Source organism: Colletotrichum destructivum, chromosome 3 (genome assembly GCF_034447905.1).
Source record: "Colletotrichum destructivum chromosome 3, complete sequence".
NCBI lineage: Eukaryota > Fungi > Ascomycota > Sordariomycetes > Glomerellales > Glomerellaceae > Colletotrichum > Colletotrichum destructivum.
The window spans coordinates 2,360,464-2,381,835 of record NC_085898.1 but is presented as its reverse complement, the minus strand read 5'-3'; the positions used below and the strand labels follow the sequence as shown (position 1 = coordinate 2,381,835).

General features: G+C 55.7%; 10 protein-coding genes across 10 annotated transcripts; 5 read left to right on the top strand and 5 right to left on the bottom strand.

Annotated features, from left to right (window-relative positions):
- The first annotated feature begins 1,002 nt into the window (after positions 1-1,002).
- CDEST_04806 (uncharacterized protein) lies at positions 1,003-3,252 on the top strand. The gene is made up of 3 exons (XM_062920965.1): positions 1,003-1,757; positions 1,821-2,072; positions 2,132-3,252. The coding sequence occupies exons 1-3, from the start codon at positions 1,475-1,477 to the stop codon at positions 3,211-3,213; spliced, it is 1,617 nt and encodes a 538-aa protein (XP_062777016.1). The 5' UTR covers positions 1,003-1,474; the 3' UTR covers positions 3,214-3,252.
- A 1-nt stretch (position 3,253) lies between these two features.
- CDEST_04805 (Putative SAC3/GANP/THP3 domain-containing protein) lies at positions 3,254-8,123 on the bottom strand. The gene is made up of 2 exons (XM_062920964.1): positions 6,091-8,123; positions 3,254-5,786 (listed from the first exon to the last, which is right to left on the bottom strand). Exons 1-2 carry the CDS (start codon positions 8,093-8,095, stop codon positions 3,637-3,639), a joined length of 4,155 nt encoding a protein of 1,384 aa, XP_062777015.1. The 5' UTR covers positions 8,096-8,123; the 3' UTR covers positions 3,254-3,636.
- A 263-nt stretch (positions 8,124-8,386) lies between these two features.
- On the bottom strand, positions 8,387-10,018 carry CDEST_04804 (Putative Low temperature viability protein Ltv1). Its single transcript, XM_062920963.1, has 2 exons — positions 9,880-10,018; positions 8,387-9,830 (listed from the first exon to the last, which is right to left on the bottom strand). The coding sequence occupies exons 1-2, from the start codon at positions 9,897-9,899 to the stop codon at positions 8,609-8,611; spliced, it is 1,242 nt and encodes a 413-aa protein (XP_062777014.1). The 5' UTR covers positions 9,900-10,018; the 3' UTR covers positions 8,387-8,608.
- Positions 10,019-10,192: 174 nt separating this feature from the next.
- Positions 10,193-12,572, top strand: CDEST_04803 (Putative GTP binding domain, P-loop containing nucleoside triphosphate hydrolase, Ras GTPase GNL1). The gene is made up of 3 exons (XM_062920962.1): positions 10,193-10,474; positions 10,533-11,439; positions 11,502-12,572. The coding sequence occupies exons 1-3, from the start codon at positions 10,340-10,342 to the stop codon at positions 12,425-12,427; spliced, it is 1,968 nt and encodes a 655-aa protein (XP_062777013.1). The 5' UTR covers positions 10,193-10,339; the 3' UTR covers positions 12,428-12,572.
- A 104-nt stretch (positions 12,573-12,676) lies between these two features.
- CDEST_04802 (Putative AAA+ ATPase domain, ATPase, AAA-type, core, replication factor C) lies at positions 12,677-14,114 on the top strand. The gene is made up of 3 exons (XM_062920961.1): positions 12,677-12,861; positions 12,920-13,140; positions 13,194-14,114. The coding sequence occupies exons 1-3, from the start codon at positions 12,746-12,748 to the stop codon at positions 13,940-13,942; spliced, it is 1,086 nt and encodes a 361-aa protein (XP_062777012.1). The 5' UTR covers positions 12,677-12,745; the 3' UTR covers positions 13,943-14,114.
- An 81-nt stretch (positions 14,115-14,195) lies between these two features.
- CDEST_04801 (Putative respiratory complex factor Rcf3) lies at positions 14,196-14,647 on the bottom strand. The gene is made up of 2 exons (XM_062920960.1): positions 14,470-14,647; positions 14,196-14,366 (listed from the first exon to the last, which is right to left on the bottom strand). The coding sequence occupies exons 1-2, from the start codon at positions 14,637-14,639 to the stop codon at positions 14,198-14,200; spliced, it is 339 nt and encodes a 112-aa protein (XP_062777011.1). The 5' UTR covers positions 14,640-14,647; the 3' UTR covers positions 14,196-14,197.
- A 487-nt stretch (positions 14,648-15,134) lies between these two features.
- Positions 15,135-16,116, top strand: CDEST_04800 (Putative urease accessory protein UreF). Its single transcript, XM_062920959.1, has 2 exons — positions 15,135-15,301; positions 15,373-16,116. The coding sequence occupies exons 1-2, from the start codon at positions 15,142-15,144 to the stop codon at positions 16,113-16,115; spliced, it is 903 nt and encodes a 300-aa protein (XP_062777010.1). The 5' UTR covers positions 15,135-15,141; the 3' UTR covers position 16,116.
- Position 16,117: 1 nt separating this feature from the next.
- Positions 16,118-17,596, bottom strand: CDEST_04799 (Putative RNA recognition motif domain, Zinc finger, CCCH-type, Torus domain-containing protein). The gene is made up of 2 exons (XM_062920958.1): positions 16,871-17,596; positions 16,118-16,808 (listed from the first exon to the last, which is right to left on the bottom strand). The coding sequence occupies exons 1-2, from the start codon at positions 17,478-17,480 to the stop codon at positions 16,216-16,218; spliced, it is 1,203 nt and encodes a 400-aa protein (XP_062777009.1). The 5' UTR covers positions 17,481-17,596; the 3' UTR covers positions 16,118-16,215.
- Positions 17,597-17,787: 191 nt separating this feature from the next.
- Positions 17,788-19,672, top strand: CDEST_04798 (Putative small GTP-binding protein). Its single transcript, XM_062920957.1, has 6 exons — positions 17,788-17,943; positions 18,005-18,033; positions 18,229-18,243; positions 18,306-18,330; positions 18,393-18,824; positions 18,904-19,672. The coding sequence occupies exons 1-6, from the start codon at positions 17,915-17,917 to the stop codon at positions 19,487-19,489; spliced, it is 1,116 nt and encodes a 371-aa protein (XP_062777008.1). The 5' UTR covers positions 17,788-17,914; the 3' UTR covers positions 19,490-19,672.
- A 2-nt stretch (positions 19,673-19,674) lies between these two features.
- On the bottom strand, positions 19,675-21,330 carry CDEST_04797 (uncharacterized protein). Its single transcript, XM_062920956.1, has 5 exons — positions 21,194-21,330; positions 20,920-21,111; positions 20,265-20,822; positions 20,112-20,198; positions 19,675-20,046 (listed from the first exon to the last, which is right to left on the bottom strand). The coding sequence occupies exons 3-5, from the start codon at positions 20,393-20,395 to the stop codon at positions 19,935-19,937; spliced, it is 330 nt and encodes a 109-aa protein (XP_062777007.1). The 5' UTR covers positions 20,396-20,822; positions 20,920-21,111; positions 21,194-21,330; the 3' UTR covers positions 19,675-19,934.
- Positions 21,331-21,372: the final 42 nt, after the last annotated feature.

The following is a 21,372-nucleotide window of genomic DNA, read 5'->3' as shown; positions in this document are numbered from 1 at the left end:
GGGGGAAGCTTCTGCCAGCAGGGAACCCCGGCTGCGGGAGCGCGGACAAGCCCCTGATAGCGTAAAGTAAAAGGGTTAAAAGAAACCCGGCCGGGGTTGGGATGATAAAGAAATGCATTGAAGATCGAATGATGGAGGTGACGAAAAGGTGGGAGGGGGCCAAGACGGAAGGCAAAAAAGAAGAGAGCATTGATGGCCCAGAACTGATCGCCAAACAAGCGACAAGCCGGACCCCACTTAGGGCCCGCAGTGGATATCCCACTGGACCAGGCTCACGGCTTTAAATGGAGAACGCAAATGCCCCGAGGACAAGGTGACTGACTGCTCTGTAGTCTGTGAACGTACTCGTGCTGGTCCCCCCTACTGTAAGCGCCTGGTCTGTTAGCGTTGCCGTTGGCTGACTGTCACCTCGTGTCAACCAGACCAATCTCCAAACGCCTTCTTCCAATTGGGTACAGTGCTCTCTCTCTCTTCCTTTCCCATCACCACTCACCCCTCCCCTGGTATCACGCAGCCGCCATGCGGTCGTGGTCACTCGCATTGGCACAATGCGTCCCGGACCAAGCACAGACACGCGGATGGAGAAAACCACGCTATCGATCGCTACAATGCCGCTCCTGGAAGAAACGGTGCACCTGCAGTCCGGCGACCGCCAGTCAATTTGCACATCGCGGTTCAAGCCCTGGCAGCCTGTCTGCGCCAGGGAGGTTGCAACGCACACCGCGTCCAGACAGCCTGCGAGTGCTGGGGACTCGTTAGCGCCGTGCCGTGTTTGCTCAGCTCACCTGACAGGTCCAACGAGCTTCGGGGACGACTAACGCGTCGGCAAACGGCGTCTACGAGCCCTGCGCGAGTGGCAGAGTGCTCGAGGCCACAGTCCGGATTCCCGTCACTCGCTGTGCTCCCCTCTGCTGGCCCGGACCAGCCACTCATTGGCCACCCTGTGGCCGACATCACCACACCCTCTGCCGGTGCCAACACCCATCTCGTACCGTCGTGGAGCAGATGGGCGGCAGGCCGACGGGCCCATTTCCATCTTGGGGCCTCGCTCTCTGCTCTATATGGCTGCGTTTGTCCAGGCCTGCTTTCCCCATACATCGGGATCGCACCCATGGACCCTTGCCGGCTGCAGGCGACTCCGGTCCATCACCCAACCATCTGTTCCTGCATCTGCCTATGACCCGACCCCCCTTGTTCGAGTGAGTGGTGGATGTGCGATCAGCATATCGGCTGAATATATCACCTCTTGGACCCTCGATCTCTCAATGGGATTGTCTCATTGAATTTTTTCTGCTTTGTTGTGATATTTTTTTGAGTGTTGTTGGCTTGCACGATACTTGCTAATGTTTTTTTGGGGGTTACGAACTGCCTAATACTTATCATTCATAATCCTTCAGCACGAGGCTCTGGAGTCTTGGTCTGCTTCCAATTCATCGACTTTCATTCCCAAGTACTGCTTGGGCCAGACCTCACAATGGCCGCCCGGTCCGCTCTCTTCCTCCTCATCACAGTCGTGCCGGCGTATATCTCGGCGTTGCAGGTCACGCCGAACTCGCCGTGTGCATCCTTCTGTCTTGACTCTAACGGCCTCGACATCTCGGACCCCAACTCTTCTAACACCAAGGGCAAGGACATCACATGTACGGACAACAAATATCAGACCGAGGCCGCGGGTCAGAAGTTCCAGCAGTGCATGAGCTGTCTCCAAGATAGCAAGTTCGTTCAGGGGGGCGAGAACGACCAAGACTGGTTTCTGTGTAAGTCTTGTGAGCCCGGCTTCGTATTCAAAAAAGACGCCGGGAACTGACCATGCTCGCCAGATAACATGAGATACTCCTTCAATTATTGCATCTACGGGTACCCAAATGCCACCGGCGTCGGCTCCAATCCCTGTATGACGTCCACTGCATGCGGTCCTTTGGAGGCCGCCCTCACGGACGGCGAGCTGGACCCGGAGAAGACATCGCAATACTCGTACTGCGATGCGGATGGCGGCGCCATGCTCACCCCGGCATACGACAAGTGCCTATCTTGCGTCAGAGCGGGTGGCGAACACTACTACCTTGCCAACTGTATGTGGTGGCTCTTCTCCGCATACGCCTTACCTTGGCCATTCTCTAACTCGTCCCAGACCTGATCGCGCTTGGAGCTGGATGCAAGCAACGGCCAGACCCGGGAAAGCTTGTCGGGCTCAATGACACCGTCTTCACCAAAGGAATGATTACGGTGATCGATCCCAAGGACGCTGAAACACCCGAAAAAGACGAGAGCCCCGGCCTCTCCACAACGGCCATCGTCGGCATCGTCATAGGCTCCGTCGTCGCCCTTGTCTTGGTCGCCGGGTGCGCCTTCATCCAGTACCGCAAGCGCAAGGCACGCAGAGAAGGCCGCGGCATCAACCCCGAGCTTTCCCGCCGTGCCAAGGGCCACCGCCCGGTCTCCTCGCTCTCCTTCCGGTGTCAGACGCACCTCACACCCAAGACACCAAACTTTTTCTCCATCGAGGAAGAGGACCCGCAGAACGAGAAGCGTCCTCACGAATCCGCTCACGAGGTCGCTCACTACCAACCTCACCAACACCACCAGGACGCGACCTCAGGCACCGTCTCGAAGCCGAGCCTCTGGATGCCGCACAACTCCATCTCCTCCCTACAGAGCTCGGCAGCCCCCACCTCCTACACGGACCGGAAACCCGCGCACAAGGAGACCCTCCCGCTCGCCAGCATCACCACGAGCCTCCCCGTCATCCCCCTCAAAGCCCACTCGCCGCGCTTCAACATGTCCTCGCCCCAAGACGACTACTACGCCACCCCGACCTCCACGACATCGGCGGCGCCGCTGCTGCCGCTCAGACCCTACGTCCCCTCCGAACATGGTTTCTCGACGCCGTCGATGGGTCACGCCGCGACATTCAGCCCGGCGACGACGTACGCCTCCCCGACGTCGGGCACCACCGCGAGCCCCCTGCTCAGCCAGGCCGGCTGGCCCGCGCCGGCACACAGTCGGCATCCTGCGCATGTGGACTTGTCGTCATCGTCCTCACCATCTTCGTCCACGTCGGCCGTGGGAGATGCGACGAAGACCATGCCTGTCGTCGTGAGGGACCTCGCGCGGCCGCTGCCGAAGAGAGTGACGTCGCTGGGCGGCAGCCCTGTCGAGACGTCAGTGATCCAGACAGCGTTCCCGCCCCCGCCTCCTCCCAAGAGGAGATAGTAGTCTCTCTGCTGTCCTTTTGAAAAAAGTATCCATTCTCATGCCAGCGGCTGCGGTCATGGCACAGCGGGCGGCGAGTGGCGTTTTTGGGGGTGTGTTTGTGGGCGTATCGTGTAAAGAGATGGCGGGTCAAGGGGGGCCACCATATCCAGTATCAATAAATATGCGACGACGAACTGTTACCATCGTTCTCGTCTACCTTCTCTGACATGGCTTATCGGAGACACCAAACTCACAGTCACTACCACCTGGGACCGCTGATGTTGCGCAAATGATGATCCAAACTCTCTTCTATGGGTATTTATGCCCGTGTTTTTGTACCTGAGGAATTCGACACTTATAAGAACATCCCTCGTTCGTACCACACCCCCAACCAGAGAACCCGTGAAACGCCTGTGCTGATGCTCGTCGTACCTCCCGCATTCACCGGTGCCCCTCTTTGCCCCATGGCGAGCTGGCCCTGCTCAGCTCCTCCGCGTGCATCATCTCATTCTGCTCCCTGAACCATTCCGCCCCTTCATCAAGCTCAATCCTTGAGCTTCTCAACGATTCCAGGTTCTCCCTTGCTTCACGGAGGATTTTGTCTACGTCGGCGTTGCTCGAAGGCCGCTTCTTGAACCGGGCCTCGCCTGGTACCGCGATCTCATTGTCCTCATCGAGTGACCGCTTCCTCTTACTAAGAGGCGACGTCCCGTTGGCCTGCGGTGTGGCGCTGCCGCCGTTCAGCGATTGAGAAAAGCGCAGACGGGCTTCCGCGGCGTGGTTAAGATCAGCGGATACGCTTCGACGCCGCTCGCTGCTGTCCCGGTCCAGGCCGAAAGAGCCCAGACCCTCGTACCGTTTCCCGTTGTACCGCATCTCGTTGGCTATAGCCTCCGGCAAGGCCGATCCGTCAGGCATCGTTACGAGCCCCATGGCCTTCAAACGCCAACGGTCCGACACCTTGCTAACGCGTTTTTGAGGTTCTGACGACATGCGCGATGACGATGAGTGCGCCGACATGGGTGGCAGTGACCGGCGGAACTTGTTGCTGCTTTTGCCAAATTCCTCCCTGAGAGCTCGCGTCTTGGCGCCACATGGTTTGGCCCCCGACGTGGATTGCGACAAGCTAGTCGTTGACCGTGATCGTGGTAGCGATGTTGTCGTTGCAGGCGACTCGGCTGTCACAGGGACCCCAATGACATTCGCGGCTGCGGTTCGTTCGTCTGAAACGCCTGGCAAGATGCCGGTAGCGAGAAGGGCCTCTGCCTCGGCCTGCAGATCAACCTGAGGGTCGTCTTTCCGGAGATAGAGCAGCTCTCTGAACTCCTCCACAGGATCAACCCCGTGTCTTTCCAGGGCCCTCTTTCGTGCTTCAGCAACTTTGGCCGCCTGTTTCTTCTTCCGAATATCCTCATCTCGCAGTTCCCTCTGTACTCTTCGGAACTCTTCCCTCTCCTGCCGGCGGATTTTGCTGAGGCGGAGGTTGCGTGCGATTTCCTTCCACCGATAGAAGTACTTGACGGAGAGGTTGTAAACCTGGAATTGGCGTGCTTCTGCTCGGTCCCTTTCCTCCTCCTCCTTTCGTTTCCTATCTTCTTTTTCTCGGTGGTACTTTACGAATGTTTCTGAAACTATTTGCTCAACGACAAATTTTTCAAACTCTTGCATCAACCCGTTATCGCCTGTGACGAACCACTTCGCGAAGTCTGCCATGACATCTTTCTTTGATTTCCGTTGCACGACTGAAGGGTTGGGAGGTGTAACCTGGGCTAGCTGCGAGACTGTGACTCCAGACGGGGCAGCGCTGAGCGAGAGACCTTGCTGGCTTGGGGGTGTCGCCTTGGCGGCTGGGAACGCATCACTTGCTTGAGATGGAAATGTCGGTAAAGGAGACTGAGAAGACACAGCTCCTAGGCTTGTGAGGGTCTGGGACGGCTCGGCCGCAGGCGCAGCAGCGGCGAATGGCCTTGGTGATTGAGTCGGCTGGGGTGCGGGACTCTCAACGGGTTTGGCGGGTTGAGCGAAAATTGATGCGGCTGCTGAGGATGTAGGTGGCTGTACTTCAGCCGGCTTAGTAACTGGCTGAGAGGAACCTGAGGGGAACGTCGGTGCTGTGGCTGATGCGCCAGCATTTGCCGTGAATGTGAAAGCGCTCGACGGTTTTGAGGCAGTGCCCGGGGTTGACAGCGGGAACTGTGGTGTCGAGGGAGTGACGGTGATCGCAGGTGAAAACCCGTTGCCACTTTGTACCGGCGGCTTCGTCTGCGTGGTCTCCTGTGCCTTCTGTTGCGAGCTGAGCCCAACTGCTGGAACGGGAAATGATGGAAAAGCGGTTTCTGTAGATTTGACAAAACCATTGGCTTGGGCCAATGCCGCAAAAGGGTTGCTAGCAGTTGTCGGTTTCTCTTGTACGTTTTCCGGCTTACTGAATGGGCTTGCCTTGCCAGAAAACGGATTCACAGGAGGGGGTGCGGTTGTCGAGTTCTGGCCGGCCCCCTGAAAAGGCGTAGCTGTAAAAGGGGACTTTGTGGCAGAAAAGGGATTTGAAAACGGACTTGAGCCTGTTGAACCAAGCCTTGAGCCGTCTGTTGCTGTGAGATATGAAGTTAGCTGAGGTTCGGTTCGGTTCGGCCCTTGCTGCCATCTCGTCAAGTTGCGCCGCGGGCATTGCTCCGCTAGCCACATTCTCCAACTCCCGTCGCGTCCTCGATTTCTCAACGTTCTTCCGAAAGTGTGAGGATAGACCAGACTTGGAAATTGTTTGCATGTTCTTTTGTTCCCGTACGACGGTGTCTGAGCCGAAAAAGAAAAGAATATGCACCGTTTTCAAGTCGAAGGGGCAGTTGAAAATTACAAGGCAACAGTGGTATGGATAGGGCGTGGAAGTATCTTTACCTTTGTCGAACGGTGTCGTGCCCCCGAATCCAGTCGAGACGCCCCCTTGAGAAGCTGGAGAAGAAGACGCGAAAGGCCCGTTCGATATGGCTGCTGAGTTGCCGTCAAAAGTGGAATGCTTCTGCGACGCGTGGGAGGGTGCGGCATCGGTGCCGAATCCGCGTCCCGAGGCTAATTGTGTGGTTGGTGTAGACTCGTCGGGTATCGTCCTGTGGATGATATCGGGAATACCGCGAGACCCTCTTTTTCTTTCAACAAGTTGACGAGAGAAACTGTGATGAATTCTTGGCCACGTTAGACGCTGTGAAGTGTCGAGGTATCGTATGTGTTCGCCAGATGACCCTTCTCCATCTGAAAAGCTGAGACCATGCTGCTCGACAAACTCAACTGCCTGATCGTCTGTGTCAAAGTGAAGAAAGCGGTTGAGTGTCGAGGGCGTGATATCTTTGGCTCCGTGCCGGGGTCTGGTGTACGCCTTTTTCAGGGAGCGAAGGACGGAGCGACGTAGTTGTCCAAGATGAATCTCGGCAAAGCAAGCCATGGTGTAGGATACTTCTTTGCTTTCGAGAATTCTGAAGTACGTGCGGTGAGCGCCAGATATCGCCATGGATGGCCCGGAGCCCAGCGGGCCATGAAAGTCCTCGGCACTCTGCAGGCTCTCAACGAGCGAAACGGCTGTCCTGATTTCGTCGGATTCGGTCCAGAAGCGAGAGTCCCCCCACTCCTTCTGCACGTCGTCGAGTATGTTGGGCTTGTTCGCACTGAAGAGCAAGTGATACGCCCTGAACTCGGCCTCGTTTTCGCAAATGACGCCCTGGGGTTTGCAGTCGTCATACGCAAACATGAGCGAAAGCAATGACTTCCCCAGCTGTTCGATCTCCTGTTGTTCCGAGAAATCTTCCGGCGCGAAACCTTCCTGGGAAAGTAGGTGCAGAGAGGTGACGTGAAATCTCGCAATTGTTTCAAGACAGTAAACTTGATCTTTCATCTCCTCTGGAGACATTGTCGAGTGGAAAATGAAGTCCCTGCGGATTGCACGTGTCCTGTCCCACAGAAATCCATGCAAGGAGGGCAAATTGTCGTCCGTCTGCAGCAGGTCATCGATCAAGTAATCGAGAGTTTTTCTGAGCGCCGCGGTTGACCTGACATCCATTGGTAGAGGTGCCTCCTGGCCAGCTGCGGATCTAGCTAGCTTCTTAACCATCTTCGAGGTGATGGCAGAAGTGGTTCGGGTATCCTTCTCGGCGGATTGAACATCGAATTCGGTGATGCGCGTAATCTTTTCAAAGTCCGGGCACATGGCGTCGCAGATGCCTTTAAAGTCAATCGCGTCCTCCAGCCGCTTGGGTTTATCTGGATCGTCAATCAAGCCGGCGCGCATCAAACAGTGCCTAGCACGATCGCGGTATGCCTTATATTCCTCCCTGAACTTGGCCATCGCGGCCTTCGAGCTCGTGTTTCCAGGATCGGACGGCCATTTTGGAGGCGCGATTCCTTCTTTTCGAAGCTGGGTGAATATTCTATCGGAGTACGGCGTACCGTCGCCGCTGGCGCTACCATTTGCATCGTCCGTCTCGTATTCGGTAGGTTCTGTACCGTGTGTGTGATTGTTGTTTTGAGTGCCGAAACCGCCACGCGACTGCGTGGACCCGAAACCTTTGGGGGTATTTTTCGCGCCGTTCAGCTTCGCGCCTTGCGACTGGGGGGGTTTCTTCTTCCAGTCGCCTTGTGAACTGTTCTTCGTGGGTTTCTTCCGTCGATTGTCGTCTGAGCTCGCGCCATCGAATGGGTTGACGCCCTTTCGCTTCGTCGCGAGAGTCGTCATTTCGAAAGACTGGTTCGTTAGGTTGCGTTTCGACCGCTTCCCACCGCCGCCGCCAGCTCCATCGAGATTCAAGCCGTGATGACCCGCGTCAGAATGGCCTCCGAAGCCGCCCGGTGATGATCCTCCAAACGGTGATAGTGTCTTGTCAGGCCTGCTTGGGGGGAAAGAGACCGACGTCATGTCGGAGTCGCGAAAGGAAACTCCAGAGTGGAAAGCGGCATGGCACACGAGAATGAAAGTGGAGAACTGAGATAGGATGGAGCTGGTCTGCGTATGCGGCGTTTGCAGCGTGGCTTTGACGCGCTTAACGCAGGCAACGGCGCTTATGCGGCTCTAAACCCCACAACAGTTGTTTGCTCCTACCCAAACGGGGCGTGGGAATAAAGTGATGCAGGAACGCCCTGCGAGAACGATTTGAGACCGGTGTAACTGCTTTACGATGCGATTCACTTGCAACGTCCATTCTTGTTCATTGTAGACTGTCTAGAAAGAGTTTTCGTGGCGTGATTCATATGAGTTTACGGCTCAACAGGATGGCGTTTTCGGCAACAGCGGCGAGACATATCGGGCGAGGCAGGTGAAACATCATTAACCATCATTTTGTTCATTATAACATTTCTAGGCACAGATCTTTTGGTGAGTCTTGTGCGGAATGAGGGTATCGCAATGACCAGTGGCTAGATCCGAGCGTTCTCAATAGTTCTTGGATCGAAAGCGAGCGGGGCCCAGTCCCTGCCTAATCTCATCGAGTTGCTCGAGTCCGGTTTGCGGTCTGTTCTTTTTGTTCGTTCGCTTTCCAGGTTTTGTGTAGCTGCCCAAGAATTCGTCCATAATGCTGTCAAAGTCGCCTCGGGTAGGGCCGGCGACGCTGGTCGCCGTTGAGACTTCGGAGACGGAGGCCATGTCGTCACCGCCCATCTCGCTTGTGTACTCCTCCTCAATCTTGTCAAATCTGGCGTCAAGCAGCGTGAGCTGTTCTGTTCTGACCATCGATGATGAGGTCATGGAGTAGGCGGAGGGGTTGGTAAGGGCTCCCTTTCTCTTCTTTTTGCGACCACCCATTGTTGTCGTAGTCCAGATGGATGACTGAATCTCAGACGGCGTGACTTTTTCCTGGACCTTGCCGCCCTTCTGATCCTTCTTGAACTGTTTGAAATCCTCCAACCAGTCCTCATTCTGGTGCTCTGGCAGTGCCTCCCCTTCAACGGGAATCAGCTGCGGGACCGCTTCACTTCTGTACTCCTTGTTCGGCTTAGCGGTGCCATCCGATTCCCAGCCCTCATCCTCGTCGTCGTAGTCGAACTGGTCCTCGAATTCATATTGGTCGATCTCGCGCGAATCCTTGGACAGCTCTTGGAAGATATCGTCGTCTTCATCCACATACGCATCGTCCTCCAGTGCCTCGAGCACTTCACGCAATCGGGGATCCATGTCGGGCTGGAAACCAGCAATGGCATCGGGGATATCCTGCTGGTTTTGGTAGGTTGATCGCTGGAGGTTCTTGTTGGGGAGGACCGATTCGTCGAGCAGAGCCTCGCTCTTGTGCTCTAAGTCCATTTGGCGCAAGGCGTCCTCGAGCGACGTCTGCTTTCCCTTGCCTTTATCGGCAGCTGCAGGAGCCTCAACCCACACAGCCTCGCCGCCTCCAGAGTTCAGATCACGGAGATGCTGCATGTAGTCATACTGGGTGTCGTCGTAGTAGACGCCGTACTCGGCCGCCTCTCCCTCGTTCTCTCTTATGCTCACAGCATCGGAACCAAGCTCGGATGCAAGATCACTTAGATGCTTTCCCTTCGAAGACCCTCCCTTCTGAGGCACCGGGTTCAGCACCATGGAAGGCGCATTTTCGTCGTGGATGAGCGGGTCATTTTGCGGTCGGTGGACGAGAGTAAAATGCTGCGCATTCTTCTTATCGCTGCCATCTCGTCAGTCAAAACGCCTCTAAAGCACTGCAAGCATCTCACAATTTCTTTCCCTTCGCCATCTTGTCTACTTTTGCGAGTATTGGGGTAGGGAGCGGTCTGTTAGCGTGTCGTGTCTGGAAGGAGGGCGCAGACGAAGAATCAAGGTGGGACGCACGAAGGACCCCTCGGTGAAAGTTGGTGGTGCCCAAGGGAAAAAAAGTCTTGGTGGGGGATTTTCGCGGCCGGAGATTATCTTATCGATAAGAACCCAGGAGTGCTGGAAACGCTGGACCAAGCAAAAAGAAAGGGAAAAAACACTGAAGGGCTTGATTTGCTGCGGGGGACTTTTTTTCGCCCCGCTGATTAATGGCCGCGGGGCACTGCCATTCTCTTCAAGGCGGGCGGTTGCGACGGCTCCCACTTATTACTCATTCACAAAGCGGCTTTGGCGAGTATTTTTTTCTCTCCAACCCATTTTCTCATCTTTTCAGGCTGTTTGGGACAAGATACCATCGCGAAAATGGTGCACGCCAAATCCAAGAAGACCGCCGGGCTCGGCAATGCCCTGATGAACGACCGGTTCGGTAAGAACCGCGGCAACGACAGGAAGAAGACCTCTGCCATTACCAGAGTAAACCATGCTACCGGAGAAGAGGTAATCGGACGATCGCGCACGAGTACTACCCTTTGAACTCGTACTTACAATCTGCTAGTACCTCACAAACGAGCGACAAGAAGCGTCATGGGTTAAGATGCGATCAGTCACCGAGCAGGGCGCTCTCGACGAGTTCCTTGCGACAGCAGAGCTGGCAGGCACGGACTTCACCGCAGAGAAGATGAACAACATCAAGATCATCCACACCGACCAGAAGAACCCATACTTGCTGTCCGGAGCCGAGGAGAGGGGCGTTCTTGCCAAGCAGAAGGATCACAAGGGACGCTTGACTGTGCCGAGACGACCGAAGTGGGATGCTTCCACCACCCCAGAGGAGCTGGACAGAAAAGAGAGGGACAGCTTCTTGGACTGGCGTAGAGGTCTTGCGGAACTCCAAGAGAACCACGATCTTCTGATGACGCCTTTCGAACGAAACCTTGAGGTTTGGAGGCAGCTGTGGCGTGTTATCGAAAGATCAGACCTTGTGGTCCAGATTGTCGACGCCCGCAACCCCTTGCTTTTCAGATCCGAGGACTTGGAAAGCTATGTCAAGGACATCGATTCCAAGAAGGAGAATCTCCTGCTCATCAACAAGGCCGACATGCTTACGCTGAACCAGCGCAAGATGTGGGCCAAGTACTTGAAGGAGAACGGCATCGCTTACAGGTTTTTCTCAGCAAGTCTTGCGAAGGAGATGTTGGAGGCTTTGGAGGAAGAGGATGAGAACTCCGATGAAGATGAACCGGAAGCTGGTAGTAGCTCTCAGGCTGCATCGCAAAGCGCCGCCACCGGCAAGGAAGCCAAAGACAAAGCCGATGAGGAGCACTCAGAAGAGGAGGATGGCCAAGAAGAGGGTGGCGCTGGTACATCACAGCAGGATGGCGAAGTTGACGACGATGACATCCGGATCTTGACAGTAGAGGAGCTGGAGGATATCTTCCTCAGCCACGCTCCCGAGAATGCAGGTATGTCGGAGTGACGTTTCAGACGTTAACTACGGATTGACGAACTAACGATGCCACTTCAGAGCCTGGTCACAAGCTGCAGATCGGTCTCGTCGGATATCCCAACGTCGGAAAGTCCTCCACCATCAACGCCTTGATCGGCGCCAAGAAGGTGTCGGTTTCATCAACACCAGGAAAGACTAAGCACTTCCAGACGATCCACCTCAGCGATAACGTCATCTTGTGCGATTGTCCCGGTCTGGTCTTCCCCAACTTCGCAAACACCAAGGCTGACCTGGTCTGTAACGGTGTCTTGCCTATCGACCAGCTGCGAGAGTTCCAGGGACCTGCCGGTCTAGTTACCCGCAGAATCCCGAAGGCTTTCCTGGAGGCAGTCTACGGAATCAACATCAAGACTCGCGCTCTCGAGGAGGGTGGCACTGGCATCCCCACTGCCCCAGAGCTGCTCCGCGCATATGCCCGGGCGAGAGGCTTCACAACCCAGGGATTGGGTCAGCCCGACGAGTCGAGAGCTTCCCGTTACATTCTGAAGGACTACGTGAATGGCAAGCTTCTCTACTGTGAGCCGCCACCTGAAACTGTGGATGGTCCGGAGTTCAACTACGAGCTCTACAACGACGGCCAGCTTCCCGAGAAGACACGTCAAGCAGTCGACGAGTCTCTTGACATCATGTCGTTTGTGGGCGACGATATCTCAATAGCCCCCTCCGACCTGGCAGTCCTTCCAGCGGGTCCGAAGTCCAAGAAGATTGACAAGGGTTTCTTTGGCGCTGATGGCACTGGGACCGGGCACCTCAAAATGCCTTTTGCTCACAAGTACTCGGAGCAGGGCCAGAAACATTTGAGTGGAAGGAAAGCGCGAGCAATGATTGCGCTGGAGAATGGTGTCGATCCCAAGGATGTCAAGCTTTCATCGGGTAAGAAGCATTTCAAGGGAGGTGCGAAGACGAGGAAGACTAAGAAGCCTGCCGACGAGGATGACGACTAGATACCTTTGATGAGTTAAATGCAATAAAATAATCGGGCCAAGGATTGCTGACATGCTTGCTTTGACTGCCACGATAAGTAATTGTTTCTCTCCTTACATGTGCTCATTCGAACAAGACGTGTACTGAGTGAGGAGGAGAGGGGACACAACTTACAAGGGTCGTGGGTACGTACACAATGTGGAAACTGGACCGGTTTAGCGCGTCCCTCGACGCGTCTTTTTGTCCATCGCGTAAAGTGCCTTTGCCCACTCTGCACAGAACTCTGACAACCTACCTTCTTGCTGTCCGCAACCTTCCATATAACGGCCAAAGCTACTATGCCCGCTCAAAAGACGACTACAAAGCCGGAGGAGGTTGGCGAGTCCTCAACATCTGCAGCGAAGAAGGCGCTGACAGCGGCGTCAAACGGTGTCCCCAACTATGAGCTTCCTTGGTGGGTTGTTTAGAGGCCTTGTGAACCTCCTATGACCGATTGCTGATGCGATTCGCAGGGTCGAAAAATACCGCCCCGTCTTCCTCGATGATGTTGTCGGAAACACCGAGACGATTGATCGGCTAAAGATCATTGCGAAAGAGGGAAACATGCCGCACGTCATCATTTCCGGCATGCCTGGTATCGGAAAAACCACAAGTGTGCTCTGCCTTGCGAGGCAATTACTGGGAGACTCCTACAAGGAGGCTGTTCTAGAACTCAATGCCAGTGACGAGAGAGGTAAGGCAACAGCCGATTCTCGACGATGGACCAACGCTGACGGTGAAACGCAGGTATCGATGTCGTCCGCAACCGCATCAAGGGTTTTGCCCAGAAGAAGGTCACCCTGCCCCAGGGTCGGCACAAGCTCGTGATCCTAGATGAGGCCGACAGTATGACGTCAGGCGCCCAGCAGGCCCTCCGCCGAACGATGGAAATTTACTCTAACACGACGCGCTTCGCCTTCGCCTGTAATCAGTCCAACAAGATCATCGAGCCACTGCAATCGCGATGCGCCATTCTCCGATACGCCCGGCTCACGGACGAGCAGGTGGTCAAGCGCCTGCTGCAGATCATCGAGGCCGAGAAGGTGGAATACAGCGACGACGGGTTGGCGGCGCTTGTCTTCAGCGCCGAGGGTGACATGCGACAGGCCATCAACAACTTGCAGTCGACCTTTGCCGGCTTTGGCTTCGTATCGGGTGACAACGTCTTCAAGGTGGTGGACTCACCACACCCCATCAAAGTCCAGGCCATGCTCAAGGCGTGCTACGAGGGCAACGTGGACTCGGCGCTCGACAGCCTGCGCGAGTTATGGGACCTGGGATACTCGAGTCACGACATCATCAGCACCATGTTCAAGGTCACCAAGACGATCCCGACGCTGAGCGAGCACTCGAAGCTCGAGTTCATCAAGGAGATTGGCTTCACGCATATGAAGATTCTGGAGGGAGTGCAGACGCTGTTGCAATTGAGCGGTTGCGTCGCGAGGTTGTGCAAAATCAACATGGATCCGAAGAAGTTTGAAGTGGTTTCAAGATGAGAGCGGTCGCCGACAAAAACCTGCAATCGGGCAGGACCTAATGATTTGCATGATCCGGCGTTAGGGTGGGTTAATCAGGTCTGCCATACCTTTACTTGTGTGCAGCTCAAACCCCAAAAAGAATTGAAGAACTTGAGTGTCCGGTTTTATACAGTACTACCAATAGAGGCCCAGATCAACCTTTGTGAGTATCCCATTTTAATTCATGCGCCGATGGTGGTGGTTTTGATGGTGGTGGTGGGGGGTGACTCTCGTTCATTTCTTCTCATCTGTTGGGTTTTCGAGGAACTCCTGCTCAAACCTCTCCCATTTCGCCTTGTCCCTCAGCATGCGCTTCTGTATCCTGACCCTTGCCTCGTACTCGCGCAACCTGTTGTCCGCCTCGAGCATGCTCCCCAGCACCATGGCGGACATTTGCATGTAGCTGCGTCGTGGTCAGTCCATCTCATTGACGAGTTGAGAACGGGCGAATGAGGGGAGGAGAAGGGTGGTGGTGGTGGTGATGGTGTTGTCGCGTGACATATTACATCTTGAACTGAATCGTGAGGCCCTTGTACAACGGTGAGAACCTCCACGCAAAGGCTCCCAGGACGGCGGCCCCGGCGCCCCATCTCACGGCGCCCGTAACGGCTCCGCGGGTGGCCTCCCACGCGGCGTCGTCGGCCTCAGCGCTCTTCATCTGGTTGTGCGAATTCATCTTGTGGGCATCCCCGGCCGGGCCCGGTCGGTCGGTCTGCGTCTGGCGGAGAGTTGATGACGTTGACGGTGTGATGGCCCGAAGTTGACGGAGACTGACAAGTCTTGTATGGGTAGGTAAGTAGATATGAGAGACGGACGGGCGGCGGGAGGTGAAGGATTGTCCAGAGGCATTCGCTTGGGCTATCTCTCGGTTTTGATTGGCGAAAATCGTACGATTTCCACTCCTACAGCTCTCAGCAAGACTAAATTAGGTGAAGAAGCTCTTTACTTCATCAATCGCCGAGGGGAGCAAGTTAGTACGGGCGGGTAGGACGAGCAGACGCCGAACAATGTCCCTGCGGCCCGTCGGGCGCAGTGATGGGGGACGTCGCTGTAGAGGTCCACTCTAGTGTCGATGCAGCCCCTGAAAGTTTACTCCCCCCTCCAAATCTGCAGGGTCCCTCTCCCGCTATCGGAAGCTTATCAACTGCAACATCGCGTCTTGTTCCCCTGGTCTTCAGATGGATTCGAATGCCCGAGACGGATCCGTTGACGATGCCGAGAGGGAGGTCTTGGAGCTGGAGGCGCGCCTAGATGCTGCCAGAGAGAAATTAAAGAATCTCAATGGGCACACAAAGCTTTGCGAATCCCTCCCGTCTCGAGGCGTACCCAAGCCTTCATGTGAGTCTGTCGACGAAGTGCCTCATGCCGATCGATGTCTCATACATTCACCAAACACTAATACCGCCCAGCTTCACCTGCCTTGTCCAACCACTATCTTCTCTTGCTCTCAGACTCCGCCTTGCCGCTGGGCTCATTCGCCTTCAGCAGCGGTCTCGAGTCCTACCTGGCGCACACCAGGGGCCGCTCGTCCTTCAACGTCTTCCTTCCCGAGTCCATCTCAGCCTACGCCTCGACGACCCTGCCCTTTGTCCTTGCAGCGCACCGCGACACGGGCGCTGTCGCCGAGCTGGATGACTGCCTTGACGCGGCCATCATCTGCACTGTCGGCCGCCGCGCCTCAATAGCCCAGGGCCGCGCCCTCCTGTCCATCTGGGAGCGCTCCTTCGCGTCGTCTCTCCCGGCCCACGCCGTTGCAACCCTTCAGCCGTACACGGCCATGTTGAAGGCCGCCACGTCGTCACGGATCTCATCGACCACAGACGACTCGGTCGAGCCGCCGCTGGTGTTTGCCCATCTGGCTCCCCTTTTCGGCGCCATCTCGAACCTGGTGGGGCTGAGCTTGCAGCAGACGGCCTACATCTTCATGATGGGACACGTCAAGGCACTGATCTCGGCGGCCGTGAGAGCCAGCATGTTCGGGCCGTACCAAGCGCAAAAGGTGCTCGCGAGCAGGCAGGTCCAGGAACTGATCACGGCCGCCATCGACAGAGAATGGAACACGCCCATCGAGAGGGCAGGGCAGACCATGCCTGTCATGGACTTGTGGATCGGTAGACACGAAGTTCTTTATTCACGCATATTCAACAGTTGATATTGCTCAGCCCCCCTCGATGTTTCCATTCTTAACGGGTATCATGCTCGCTTTTGTCTCTCTCTCCCTCCCAGTTATCATACAGACCCCCACACCTAGCTCAATCGTCGTCGTCATCGCTCCCGTATGCGACTAACGGCCCCGAAGATACGGCAGCTTTCGGTTTCGACGCCACGGCGACCTTGGAGGCGTTCAGGGCTGCCAGGGTACTACTGGAGAAGATGCCTCCAGACACGATCGATTGCCCTTGCAGCGCCGGCAAGGCCTGGTACTGTTGCTGGTCGCCGTTTTCCAGCATGGGCCGCTCCTGATACTCCACTGCGTGACCCTCCCGCCCGACGGGGTTCACGGCGTTGGCGCCCTGCGCAAAATGTACCTCGTCCGGCGCCTCGTAGCCTTCGAGCCCGTAGCTGCTCTCGATCTTCCTCCTCTTCCTCGCTTCTGGGTCCTTGCCCTCGATCTCGGCAACGAACTCGGCGGGGAGCGCCCTCCGAACGGCCTCGGCAGCCTGCTCCTCAATACGCCTCGCCTCGCGCGCCTGCGCCATGGGGTTCGGGTCGGCCGTCGCCCAACGCACGTTGAGGATCTCCTCGTGGTCCAGGGACTGATGGGCCATGGCCTCCTTGGCGAATTGAGCGTTTGCCTCATTGGAATATGTGATGAATGCGACTCCGCGGGTATTGAGCACGCGAACTAGAAGGCAATTAACATTGTGGTTTAAAATCTCGACATGGGATAGACTCAAAAGAACTTACTGCGCTCAATCTGGCCCCATTCTGCAAAGTGACGCGCAACAATCTCCTCAATGTCGTCCGTGACGTGTATCCTACCGACGTATATGGTGCGATTCTGCCTCATGAAGCTGCCGACACCGCCCATGTCGTCTCTGTAGTCGGAGTGCTTGTCACGGCCGAAGCAGTCGATGTTGGGGTTGAAGATGTCGTGAATACCCGGCAAACGGTGGAGGTACTCGCAGTCCTGGCCCTTGGGGCATATGCCACGGGCGAAGAAGAGGCAGAAGTAGCTGCCGGTGACCCTGTCGGCCCTCGTATAGCCGCTGTCCTTCGCGACGTTGCAGCGCCCCTTGGCGTGCGTCTTGGACAGGTACTTGTCCTCGCGGTCGCCGCCCGACCATTTGTTGTACCAGATGTTGAAGATCGTTCCCGTCTGCGGCGGCGGCTCGGAGGTGATGAAGGACGGGTCGACCTGGGGACGCGCAGGCCTCTTCTTCTTGCGGATGATCTTCTTCACTTTTCTCTCGGCCGGCGCGGTGACCTCGCTGTTGGTGGTGGCCAGTGCCGTCTCTTCTTGTTCCTCCCCTCCATCGGGTCCCTCGGTTCGAACTTCGGCGACTTCGTCCGCCATGTCTGGGAGTGCAATTGTGCAAAAAAAATTAAAAGTCGATGTGTTGGTGGTTGTTGCAGATGCCTAGGTGGGAAAGGAGTTGATGTTGTTTCGGTACCCCAAAGCGATGGCGTTGGCTACGACAAGCCTGGCGCGCGCGGCGGGCGAGGCTTGAAAAATGTTATCGCGATAAAGCTGTGTGGCGCAAGCCGGCGGACGCTCAGTGGTCGAGGGCGGTGAGTGGGACCCCTGCAGCTTGACGCAGCCCCGCGGTAAATTCTGCCACAGTGCTGTCTTCCCACGCCTTGGGGGAGGACTCGGCTGCCCCACCATGATGAACTCGTGAAGCGCTCATCGACCAACGAAGCGGAACTTGTATTCTTCTCATTAACTATTCTTTGATTTTTTAAAAGATTTCTCAGGGTCGTGAGACTCCGAGCTGATAAGTCGCCAAGATGGTGAACATTACGGAGAAGATCAAGGAGTGCGCAAATCCCCTACCCTTCTACGAATCAAGACCACGAAGACTGACGATATACGACTAGGATTGAGGATGAGATGAGAAAGACTCAGAGTAAGGCACATTCTTATGTTACCGCCAGGCCATATCTTCTCGAGACCCGAATTTGTCTCGCACTGGTTGGAAACTGCGAGAGGGCTTATGAGAGATACTTCCCCCGGGATGGTTGAAGATCACAAATCGAGAAAATGGTCCAGGCGGGGAGAATTTGACAAGATGGACTTACTTATTTATACTAACTGTCTCCAGAAAACAAGGCAACTGGTACGTCGTGAAGAAAGCCGCATTCTCCGGCCAATAACCGTTAACAGGCCCCTTTTAAACAGAGTATCATCTGGGTCTCCTCAAGGGGTAAGGCTTCATTTCTCATCCCCTTGCCACAACGAGGCCGTGTGCTCACACAAAAACACCAGTAAACTCGCGCGTCTGAGAGCACAGCTTCTGGAGCCTGGTCCGGGGGCTGGAGGCGGCGGCGGGGCCGGTTTCGACGTCAGTAAAAGCGGTGATGCCAGAATAGCCCTCGTCGGCTTCCCCTCTGTCGGTAAATCGACGTTCCTGTCCAAGGTGACGCGGACGAAATCCGAGGTGGCCTCTTACTCCTTCACAACACTCACAGCCATTCCGGGCGTCCTGGAGTACGGCGGCGCCGAGATCCAGCTGCTCGATCTGCCTGGTATCATCGAGGGCGCCGCCGAGGGCAAGGGCAGAGGAAGACAGGTCATCTCGGCGGCCAAGACGAGCGACATGATCCTGATGGTGCTGGACGCGACCAAGAAGGCAGAACAGCGGGCGCTACTCGAGGCTGAGCTGGAGGCCGTGGGCATCCGTCTCAACAGAGAACCACCGTAAGCGCTGTCCCGGTCACTCGCTCTCCCGAGTTTCTCTCCCGTCCGCCCCCTCCCTTCATCTGACGTGCGCTGCCAGAAACATCTACCTCAAGGCGAAAAAGGCCGGTGGCATGAAGATCACATTCCAAAACCCGCCTAAAAACATGGACGAGAAGATGGTGTTCAACATCTTGCGCGACTACAAGATCCTCAACTGCGAGGTGCTCGTGCGCGACGAGTACGCGACAGTGGACGACCTCATCGACGTCATCATGAAGGACCACCGCAAGTACATCAAGTGCCTGTATGTGTACAACAAGATCGACAGCGTGTCGCTCGACTTCCTCGACAAGCTGGCGCGCGAGCCGCAGACGGTCGTCATGAGTTGCGAGCTCGATCTCGGCATTCAGGACGTCGTCGACCGCTGCTGGGAAGAGCTCAAGCTCATCCGCATCTACACAAAGCGCAAGGGCTCCGACCCGGACTTTAGCGAGGCCCTCATCGTGCGGAGCAACAGCAGCATTGAGGACGTCTGCGATCGTATCCACAGGACGCTCAAGGACACCTTCAAGTACGCCCTCGTGTGGGGCGCGAGCGCCAGGCATATCCCGCAGAGAGTGGGACTCGGACACATGGTGGCGGACGAGGACGTCGTCTACATTGTGAGCGCATGGAAGGCATAGAACGATGGCGTGGGGGAGGCATGGAAGATGATAAAAGTTAAGGGCAACGAGGGTCTGTCTGTATTTTCCTGCTCAGGCTGGACAACTATGCGGGAGCCGATAGGATACAGTCCCTTTTCGAGATCCCAGCCATGAAAAGTAGTAGTAGTAGTAGTAGAAGAAGAAGCAAAAAAGGAAAAGCCTGATATCGTTTCGTATCACGTCATGGTGTACAGCAACTCCCTTATCCTGGAGCAAGACAGTGGTCTACCCGTAGAACGCCGATGAACCCCAGTATCATACCTCCCCCAAAAACAAGAGACCAAGAAGCCGTCCGAGGCGGAGGCGCAAATTCATATCTCCCAGTGGAAGAGAAGCAAAACCATGAAAACAACCCGCGAGCCCATCCCAATATCGTGAATGCTTTTCTTGTCGTTTTGGTTAGAAGAAAATGCGACTTCGATGCCTAGAAGCTGTTGCCGTTCTTGGTAGGGGTTGTTGTCTGGTTGCCGAAGGGCGAGTCGCCGCCTCCGAGCTTTTTGGCTGAAGTCTGGGCGAAAAGGGACTTGGGCTTGACCCTGTATGGTAGAAAGGTTAGCCGTCAGGGTTCTGAGTCGACTGCGGTGGGAAGAGGACGACTCACTTGCCAACCTGCTTGTTGCGCAGGGCGCTGAGCTTGGCGGTGCAAGGGCTCATGATGTTGTCAGAGGGCGAAATGTACGTCTTAGACCTATTGAGGACATCGGAGTTTAGGGCTCTACTCTGGGCGTTATGAGTCTGTGGCTTGTGGTCGTACTTCTCTTGAGCCATCTTGCTTTGCAGGACCTGGCGGTGGTATTCCATGCTCTTAACATCCTTGGTAGCCTGGAGATCGTTGGCCACGACAGCGGCGTTGACGTCCTTGTCGGCGAGAACGTTGGGGGACATCTTGGCTGATGACAGGATGGAATATGGTTAAGGTGTTGGCTGGTTTTTGCTGTGTGGGCAATGAGCAATGTTGAGCGGTGCTGGAGATGCAGTTCTGGAGAGGTGTTGTGGAAGATGCGAAGTTGGCGCAAAGTGTTTGTGAATGTCTGTCGTGTGATTGAAGAAGGATGGATGGGATTGAAGTGGACTGCTTTGGGTTTGGGGTTCAGTGGACCAATGCAGCAGAAGAATGGACGGTCTTTGTACTCAATGGATAGGCACACGTACTGTGCACAGAATTTACCGTGAAGTGTTTATGACGTTTGTGAATTGCTGTGAAAAGATGCACGCACTTTGCTTCCTGGGGGCCTGCCGTCTTGGGTGCTAAGGTTGAAAGTGGTGGAGCAGTTGCTAGGTGTCAAAGTAAACGAATTTTCTGGGCTGTTGACTGGGCAACAGGTCAGTCGAAACGGCGCGCCGGGGGGATGGTGCAGGGGTTCAGGGGTGGTGAGGAGGGGAGTGCGTTGGTGGGAATGTGGGCCTACTTTGGCAGGGAGACAAACAACGGGCCTTTGTCAGTTTGCCAGTCGGGGACAGGCGTCGTTGTTGTCTGTGTGATGGAGGTGCGCTGTCATGTCAGGTTTCCCCCCTTGCTTCTAGCTCTATGCCCAAGCGTCCTTCCTGGGCAACAACACCCTAGACCTTACGTTGCTAGCCGATATTCCCTGCCGTCCATCCTAGCTGCAGGCAGATGTTCGTCAGAATGTTGTGCTCTGGTCCGGTCTGTGGAGTGGCTCTGGCCTCTCCATCTCTCCATACCTTGTTAGGTAGCTGGGACTACAGGGAGTCGGTCACTGGGAAGAGGTTGCATCTAAGGTCGACCCTCAACCAGTCAGTGCTGCTGACATGGACCGTTCGCAGCTGTAGGAAGACTATCTCCAGGGTTACCAATTACACGTTTACGCTCCTCCCCCCGGGTCTTAATGCCGCAAGGTCTC